At 32.7% G+C, this 9,973-nt stretch overlaps 1 protein-coding gene and 1 non-coding gene across 3 annotated transcripts; both read left to right on the top strand.

Annotated features, from left to right (window-relative positions):
• Positions 1-2,086: 2,086 nt before the first annotated feature.
• Positions 2,087-5,452, top strand: LOC121775137 (MADS-box protein SVP-like). Of its 2 annotated transcripts, none has more exons than XM_042172121.1 (9): positions 2,087-2,295; positions 2,510-2,700; positions 4,036-4,114; positions 4,198-4,262; positions 4,355-4,454; positions 4,550-4,591; positions 4,709-4,750; positions 4,843-5,006; positions 5,242-5,452. In XM_042172121.1, the coding sequence occupies exons 2-9, from the start codon at positions 2,519-2,521 to the stop codon at positions 5,258-5,260; spliced, it is 693 nt and encodes a 230-aa protein (XP_042028055.1). In that variant the 5' UTR covers positions 2,087-2,295; positions 2,510-2,518; the 3' UTR covers positions 5,261-5,452. The 2 variants fall into 2 exon arrangements, with proteins under 2 accessions (XP_042028055.1, XP_042028054.1); XM_042172120.1 differs by having other exon boundaries at positions 2,505-2,700.
• Positions 5,453-5,622: 170 nt separating this feature from the next.
• TRNAL-CAA lies at positions 5,623-5,706 on the top strand. The gene has a single exon. It is a non-coding gene; the product is annotated as a tRNA-Leu (tRNA).
• The last annotated feature ends 4,267 nt before the right edge of the window (positions 5,707-9,973 follow it).

Here is a 9,973-nt window from a genome sequence, read left to right as displayed (position 1 = left end):
TCCTCCGTCCCAGCTCAAGTGATTGATTTCTTTTTAGCCGTTGTCTTGCGAAGATGATAATTAACAATTAAAGTGGAGGGAAAGTAAAGTAAAAGAGAGAATAATATAGAGGAGAATCGTATCTACATTATTCTCTTATTTATTTTACTTTCTCTTCACTTTAAGTATTTATTATCATTTTTCTCAAACACGTGCCGAAAAAAGTCAATCACTTGAAATGGGATGGAGGGAGTATATATTTAAGTGAGAATCATATTTCACTACCTTTTTTCCACTAACTTCTTTTAACATTTCTTAAAATCCGTGTTACTAAGAAATGAGACTCTTAGTGACGAACGGATGGATGAAGTATTCTCAAAAGAATCAACTTAGTTAACACACGCTATGGAGAGATTAATATAATGTTGGTTTCTGGATTACAAGAGATAAAATCGGGCGTAATACAACCCAAAAGAAGGAATACAGGAATGTAAACTGAATCGAAATTGCAAAGAGGAATTCGAAACAATAAACCGTAAAATAGTGAAAATAAGCCGAGTCGAGGAGGCCTCTTTCCGCAAGACGAGATACGCCTCGGTAGTGCTCTCGGATTGGCGTGTCTTCCCCAAAGATAAAACGGCTTACGTCTCTGATGAAGTAGCACCGCTATTAGCAGAGCTCCGACGAACTGGATGGAGGTGAGGCAAAGCTTCGACAGAAGAACAATGCAAGAGATGGAGAGAGTTTATATTTTGTATGCTTGTGAATGAATTGGTCTAGAGAATACAAGGGATGCATGCCTATTTATAGCCAAGTCCAATGCATGTGGAGGTGGAGCCAAAGCACCCATTAAGGCAAATTGTAACGGTCGCCGGTTACAAACGTTACACCATCAATCATGGAGCATGAACCTGGACGGATGTACCTAAACACCTCTCACGTAGTTGTTCATTCCAGAGATGTATCTGGACGACCCGGTCAATGTGCACACATTCTATGAAGCTTTCTCCGTATGCTCATTTGCTACATTGTTTTGTCTACGTGTCCAAAATAGATAAATTAATTAATTAATTAATTTCATATCTCTATATATCGTGACATATTTTAATATATTATTTCTCACTCATCGGTAATCAGTTTAAAGAAATTGAATATACCATATTTAACTATTTCAAAATTAAATAATTCGTCACTTGTATGACCCCATCCAATTGCATTGACCGAACAACGATTCAATATGAAATTCTTACTACTATATTGTTATAGCAAAAAATAGACAAGTCCCCTATCTCTCTTTTTGTCCAATAGCACTTGTATTGTCCAATAGCACAACGAGCCGTCAGGAAGCAGCGCGCAAGGATGTGGAGCGGGCATTTGGTGTGCTCCAGAGTCGGTGGGCGGTTGTGAAGGGTCCTGCATGGCAGTGGTATATTCCCAACATCGGCGATATCATGTACGCATGTATCATAATGCACAACATGATTATCGAAAATGAAGCTGCGGAACTGACTCAGTGGACCAACGAAGATGATACGGGTGCAGGTCCAAGTCACGGCGTGGCCACCGCGAATGTGAATATGGGGGTACCTCATGGAGAGGTCGCGCGGCTGCGTGCATTTGCCGACATGCGGCAAACAGATGCCCATGTTCGACTTCAGCAGGATATCATCGAAGAGGTTTGGACTCGGAGGGGTTGACGTGATAATGTATGAAGATTTTTTTTATTAGTATGTAATTTTTTTTTTTGAATCATGTATGTTTTTTCCGATGAAGTTGTTAATTTTGCCGTTCGTATTCTCGGTCAAATTTTATTTCCGTAAATGTAAATTGTTTTATTTGTAAATGTATGATTTTTTATTGCGGGATGTCCTAGTGGGAAGGGCGATGAGAAGAGCGGATTGTGCAGGGGATGTCCTAGTGACATGGCAGTGGGATGAGAAGTCCTAGTGACGTGGCAGGAGGTATTTTTAGGATGTCCTAGTGGATGTCCTAATGGGACATCCGCCCACTGGAGATGCTCTGAGTGATTGGTGACTTTTCAACCAACAAAATAGGTTTTGGGTTTCCCCAAAAGCCCAATACCCAAACATGAACAGTACTACTTCCAGCTGAAAAATAGTAGAGAGAGAAAAGAGAGAGAAAAGCACTCGTATCTCCCCAATTTGGTAAAAGCAGTAAATTCCCTGGCAACCAATATCATCCCTCGTTTCTTCTTGCTTTATATCTCTCACTTTATCATTTTTCCGACCGGGCCCCTCTCTCTCTCTCTCTATGGATCTGTAATGTATAATCAAACGATGGCGCCTTAACGAGGAGGTGCGTGTCTTTCTCATCTCGCATATCCCTTTTCTCGATCGTTTCCTTTAGGGTTTATCTTTAGTTCTCATATTCCCCTCTAAAAATAGCAAAATGCCGCCTTTCTCTCTCCTCACCATCATTTCTAGAAACCCTGAATAATAATAAGCATAAGCATAGATAGATCCGTTTATCTATTTGTATGCCGGTTTATTCCGTGTGTTGTTTAGAATAGAAATTAATTATGGCAAGAGAGAAGATTCAAATCAAGAAAATCGACAACGTGACGGCAAGGCAGGTCACCTTCTCCAAGAGAAGAAGAGGCCTTTTCAAGAAGGCTGAAGAGCTCTCAGTCCTCTGCGACGCCGACGTCGCCCTCATCATCTTCTCTTCTACCGGAAAGCTCTTTGAGTATGCTAGCTCCAGGTCTCTCTCTAGCTCCTTTTTTTTGTTTTTTTTTTCATTTTGTGGTTGAATATTTATGATTCTACTGTTACCTTGCATAAATAAAACTCAAATTTAATGGCCCTGGTTTTTTCTTGGGAGTCTAGTATTGGAATATTTTATGTTTTTTTATTGTTTGTCTCACTTTGATTAATATTATTACATGCACTGTTCTTTCATCAAATCCCATGTAATAAATTAATAATACCACTACTTCATTAATAGGTTTGCAGATTATCGCTTAAAAATATCATATCTGCTATGTTTATATTTAGTGAGGGGTATAGAAATGAAAAAATAAGATCAATAATCACATATTGTCTGTGTTTGATGGAGGTAGGCTTTAGTCGTCTAAAAATGGCAAAAAAATTCGATCTATTTGTGTTTTAGTAATTATGAATTCTCCTTGTCAAAGAAATATTATGAGGAAAGTAATTACTTCTTTAAATAGTAATTAGGAAATTAAGATGATGTTGCTTCAGTTTGAGGTTTATCATACTTATGCATCACCCTAGCTAATTATCTTACTCTTCTTACTTCTGTTTTAATTGATATTACTAGCTAGTATACATAACTTGTTACTTCTGTGTTATTGCATACTGCAATTGATATTTTGGTGTATACTATTTATAGTAATATAACTACTAGATAGTTCTAATTCATCACGTTGGACCATATCATATTTTGAAATACTTATCCAAGAGCAGCTTGAACGTAGGAGTATATTTTAATGAACTAATGGTATTCCTTTCATACATTATGTTACCAGAGATATTTGGTGAACTATCAAACGTTTTTCCATTTTAATAAACCAATAGATAACAATGAAGGTTTTTAGATATATGCAATAAAATGAATAAAAACTCATAACGATATTGTACTACCACCACTACTACTACAGTTGCTAATTATAACTGCAGAAGATATATGGGCTATGTTGGCAAATTAAAATCTAAGAAATGTATGTTAAATATTTTTTTGGTGTTTTGACATGATGGCCTCCAATAATTACGCTCACACTCGCACTTAATGGATCATCGCCTTGGTAGTTATTGTCTCACCAACTAGCTAGTCATACGCAAACTGCGAATCCCTTCTTTTGCTCCTCTGCATTCAAAGCTATTTCTAACTGTTTGTCCACTCCAAGGGGGCACAAAATGTGTAATTTTCCCTTCTTTTGTACTATATTTTGTTGTGCAAAGCAAAGTCAATATCTTATTTTACTCTCCTAACAAATCCTATGCATTATAGTATGATGTTCAAATTATTTTAGTATTAATGTTATTCAAATTTGGGTTTCTTTTTTGGATTATGAAGTATGAAGGAGATACTCGGAAGGCATAATTTACACGCCAAAAACCTTAACAAATTGGAGCAGCCTTCCCTCGAGCTGCAGGTACATACTCTTTTTCTTGCTAGTTCACCCACAACTTAGGTTTTAATGAAAAATCAAGTACTAATATAATACATGTCATGCAGCTAGTAGAGGATAGCAACCATGCCAGACTAAACAAAGAAGTGGCTGACAGAACCAATCAGCTTAGGTAATTAATAATCTACTAGTACTTTAATTAAAACAAATTCAAGAATTTTCCATTTGTATGAATTTAGCCATTATTTGATTTTTTTGGAAAAGGCGCATGAGAGGTGAAGATCTTCATGGATTAACTATTCAAGAGCTGCAGCAGCTGGAGAAGGCACTTGAACTTGGCCTAAGCCGCGTCATTGATAAGAAGGTGAAATAAATAAATCTTTTTTATTTCTTTCAACATAAATTTGAAGATGAGATTTAATCAAAACCCTTGATCTAATACCTTTTGGTATTTGGCAGGGTGAGAAAATCATGAATGAGATCAGTCAACTTCAAGAAAAGGTATAAATTGATGACATTTTGTTACTATGTTATACAAGCAATTGGATTCAAGGAGAATGAGCCAAGAATTTGTAACAAATTAGGACACATTTTGTTGCTTACTTTTTGATGATGCAGGGAATGCAGCTCTTGGAAGAAAACAAACGACTACAGCTGCAGGTTGTGAACTCAACTCAGTATAGTAGCTCTCTCTCTCTCTCTCTTTCACACAAACGTCGATTTTTTGATCAAATTAGTACTTTGTAAAATAGGTGATAGATTTAACAAATAATGGGGCAAGGAGAGTGGCGATAACTGCAGAGTCAGATACTATAATGTACGAGGAAGGGCAGTCGTCTGAGTCTTTCACGAACGCTGGAAACTCCTTCGGCCCTCCACAAGATTATGACAGCTCGGATACATCCCTTAAGCTTGGGTTAGTTTATCTAACTCTCACTATAAGTTGTTACCGTAAATAATGTTTCATCTTTATTATACTAGTATGGGATATACTTATTGAGTGTTGATTATTTTATTTTGTGAATGTAAATTTGAAAATTGAAATCTCGAACTCATCCTTCCATAAATGTTCTTTAAGTAGAAATGCAACTTCGAATAGGTGTATAATTTTCTATGTGGTAAACAATTTGATGAAATTATATTTCTTGCAGGCTGCCTTACAATGGGTGATGAAACTCAACTTGGAAGAGTTGGTGGCTTATTTACCAAATGATGACTTATTTTAATGGAATTTTAAAACTAACTACAAGCTCAGCTAGAGCAATATGTAGACTCTTGTGAGGTGCATATTAATTCTATGTTTATGTATCCTATATGTATGTACAAACAAATTTAATTATATAGACTTCTCTTGAAGACAAACGATGCAAACTGGTTATTGTTATCATGTAGCGTAATATTTGTTCTTATTAAGATGTACTAATGAAAAATGGAGGTCCCCCAATGTTAACTTTGAACTGTTTTGTGTTTGAAACCAATTGATATTTAAGTTGATGACGAAATAATAATGAAGCAGAGAGAGAAACATTGTTGTCAGGATGGCCGAGTGGTCTAAGGCGCCAGACTCAAGTTCTGGTCCTCTTACGAGGGCGTGGGTTCAAATCCCACTTCTGACAATTGTTTTATTTTTTCTCGTATAAAATGCAATGTCCAAATATGGATATGTAACAGATATGAGATAACAAAATTTATTTATTGATATTTTTATTATATCTTAAATGAAGAAACAGAGGAAACAAAAGTACTCCCACTGTCCCACAAAAATATGACATTTAGGACGACACGAGAATTAATGAACAATTGTTAAAGTAAAAGAGATAGGAAAAAAATTATAATATTGTTAGTAGAATGCGTGATCGTACCTTATTAGAGAGAAAAAAGTTACTAAAAATAAAAGAGGATATTTTTATGGGATGTCCCAAAACGGACCATGTATTTAGTTTTAAGCTTTAACTGTTCAATGGCCCAGTTAAGTCATTAATTAATGGACTTCATCAACGATTGGCCCATTCCTCCACCATACTGCAGCCAACGTATATCAAGCGGGTCTAATCGACCCATTAACTATATATGTGCTTTCGGGAATTTTATTTTTCTCTGTGGCTAAAATGGAATAAAAATTAGTGGGAAATTTAAGAAGAGTGGTACTATAATAAATATGTTACTCCCTCCATCCCAAGGAAGATAATCCCTTCCTTGGACGGCATGGGATTTTATCCAATTTTATTTTGTGTGTTAGGTGGAGAGAGTAAAGTGAGAGAGGGAAAAAATTGAGATAAAAGTGTTTTTATTTTTAATAATGGATCATTTTGATTAGGATAAAATGATAGTTTCAAATGATAAAATGATAAAATGATAATTTTGTTTAATAATGATAGTTTTAGATTTTTTGGATGATAAAATGATACTTTTGTTTAATAATGATAGTTTTAAATGATAAAATGATACTTTTGTTTAATAATGATAGTTTTACATTTTTTGGATGATAAAATGATACTTTTGCATCATAAAATGATAGTTTGAGGGGATAAAATGATAGTTTCAAATGATAAAATGATACTTTTGTTTAATAATGATAGTTTTAGATTTTTTGGATGATAAAATGATACTTTTGCATCATAAAATGATAGTTTGAGGGGATAAAATGATAGTTTCAAATGATAAAATGATACTTTTGTTTAATAATGATAGTTTTAGATTTTTTGGATGATAAAATGATAGTTTTGCATCATAAAATGATAGTTTAAGGGGATAAAATGATAGTTTCAAATGTTAAAATGATACTTTTGTTTAATAATTATAGTTTTAGATTTTTTGGATGATAAAATGATACTTTTGCATCATAAAATGATAGTTTGCGGGGATAAAATGATAGTTTCAAATGATAAAATGATACTTTTGTTTAATAATGATAGTTTTAGATTTTTTGGATGATAAAATGATACTTTTGCATCATAAAATGATAGTTTGAGGGGATAAAATGATAGTTTCAAATGATAAAATGATACTTTTGTTTAATAATGATAGTTTTAAATTTTTTGGATGATAAAATGATACTTTTGCATCATAAAATGATAGTTTGAGGGGATAAAATGATAGTTTCAAATGTTAAAATGATACTTTTGTTTAATAATGATAGTTTAAGATTTTTGGATGATAAAATGATACTTTTGTATCATAAAATGATAGTTTGCGGGGATAAAATGATAGTTTCAAATGATAAAATGATACTTTTGTTTAATAATGATAGTTTTAGATTTTTTGGATGATAAAATGATACTTTTGCATCATAAAATGATAGTTTGAGGGGATAAAATGATAGTTTCAAATGATAAAATGATACTTTTGTTTAATAATGATAGTTTTAGATTTTTTGGATGATAAAATGATACTTTTGCATCATAAAATGATAGTTTGAGGGGATAAAATGATAGTTTCAAATGATAAAATGATACTTTTGTTTAATAATGATAGTTTTAGATTTTTTGGATGATAAAATGATACTTTTGCATCATAAAATGATAGTTTGAGGGGATAAAATGATAGTTTCAAATGATAAAATGATACTTTTGTTTAATAATGATAGTTTTAGATTTTTTGGATGATAAAATGATACTTTTGCATCATAAAATGATAGTTTGAGGGGATAAAATGATAGTTTCAAATGATAAAATGATACTTTTGTTTAATAATGATAGTTTTAGATTTTTTGGATGATAAAATGATACTTTTGCATCATAAAATGATAGTTTGAGGGGATAAAATGATAGTTTCAAATGATAAAATGATACTTTTGTTTTAAAATGATAGTTTTAGATTTTTGGATGATAAAATGATACTTTTGCATCATAAAATGATAGTTTCAAATGATAAAATGATACTTTTGTTTTAAAATGATAGTTTTAGATTTTTGGATGATAAAATGATACTTTTGCATCATAAAATGATAGTTTGAAGTGATAAAATGATAGTTTCAAATGATAAAATGATACTTTTGTTTTAAAATGATAGTTTTAGATTTTTGTGTGTGTGTTTGTTTAATTGTTTGTATACGTGATATCACTGCATGTACTATTGGATGACTATTAAAAAGTGAGGATCATAATACAGGAATTAATTTATCGTTATAGCTATAAAATTATAATAAACTATTACTCCGTATTGTTAGCCTTGATTCTCTATTAATTTATGATGGTATCGATCTGATGGAGAGGGTTTGAAGCCCAGTAGTGAATCACGCCAATTGTAAGGAAAAAATATTTAGAAAATATGTGTGGTCCAGATTTGGTTATAGGGTTATCACATAAATTAGGGGTTATCATATGATCACAACATGTGAGTTTTTTCACATGTTGAGTCCGGAATGTCGTGAAAACATAGTCTAATATGTATGATTTTTAATCTTGACCGTCATTTTTTCCTCATCCAATGAATAAAATATGTAGAGTTCTAGGTTCTACACTTAAGAATGGTTCTATCTTTAACGCAACCCTATATATATATATATATATATATATATCGGTATACCGAATCTTCGGTATATACCGAATATTCGATATACCACGGTATACCGGTATACCGTGGATTCGGTATACCGCGGTATAGAAAAATTGATACCGTTACCGTACCGAAACACTGCGGTACAGTATCATACCGTACCGGAAAAATACCGAAAATATCAATTTTTCGGTATACCGCAGTTTCCGGTACGGTAAGTCCGGTATTACGGTATTTCGGTATAATTTCCCACCCCTAACTAACACTATGGCCTATGGGTACTACAAATAGGGGTGGGGATATGGATATCGGGTATTGGGTTTACCTGTACCCGACCCGATATTCGTCGGGTATTGGATATCCAATATCCAATTTTATGGGATTGGGTATGGGACTGAGTATTGAAATTTAAGATAAATCGGGTATTGGGTAACCCGAATGGGTATCAGATATTACCCGAATATCCAATTTATTATTTAAAGCAATTTTTAAATTATGTTTAGCCATTTTGGGCTTCAAGAGCTGGGCTAATTTATTTACTAATTATAACTTACTAGGTTAATTTTCTCTAAACTTATATAAATAAGTCAATCTCTCTTACTCTAGGTCACGGCTTCTCCAAACTCTCAAGTTTTACGTATTGCATAACCAACTCATGTGGTTTATATATTTTAGTTAATTATTTTGACTTTGAATTATATTATTGGTTGCTTCTATAGTTTAATTAAATGTGTAACTTTTATTATTTTAGTTACATATTGCATAACAAATCCCCATAAATATAATCATATACTTTAAAATAAAAGTGACCCATTTTTTTTTATAGTTTTATACTACAAAATAAATGCAACATTAAAGATGTTAGTCAATTTAAATATTTCTATATTTATATTAATATACGTGTAAGATTTGAATTTGTTTATTAGTTATTAACAAATGTAAAGAGTCGGGTATTTGGGTACCCGATACGTTGGGTATGGTTACCCGGGGCGGGTATTGGAGTACCCGAAAATATATCGGGTCTGGTTTTGGATAGACATTTAGATGATTTTCGGGTTTGGGTATCCGGTTTTTCGGGTCGGGTATCCACGAATATCCGTATTCCCACCCCTAACCGCAAACATTGCAGAAATTTATTAGGTATTTTCCACAAATTTAAAATTTATCATATAGATTTTAAACTTTACTGAATTTTTCATTATTTGTAATTTTAGGTAATGTTTTAGACAAAAATTTTAAATTTAAATAAAGTACAAATTGATGCCATTTAAAATCATTAAAAAAATTAAAAAATTAAGGTCATATTTATTTTATACTCCTTCAATACCATAATATGCACTCTTTCCTTTTTAGTTCGTCCTACAAGAATATGCACTTTCTAATTTT

Source organism: Salvia splendens, chromosome 17 (genome assembly GCF_004379255.2).
Source record: "Salvia splendens isolate huo1 chromosome 17, SspV2, whole genome shotgun sequence".
Taxonomy (NCBI): domain Eukaryota; kingdom Viridiplantae; phylum Streptophyta; class Magnoliopsida; order Lamiales; family Lamiaceae; genus Salvia; species Salvia splendens.
Note: the sequence above shows the minus strand (reverse complement) of the source record. Positions and strands in the feature narration are given on the sequence as shown.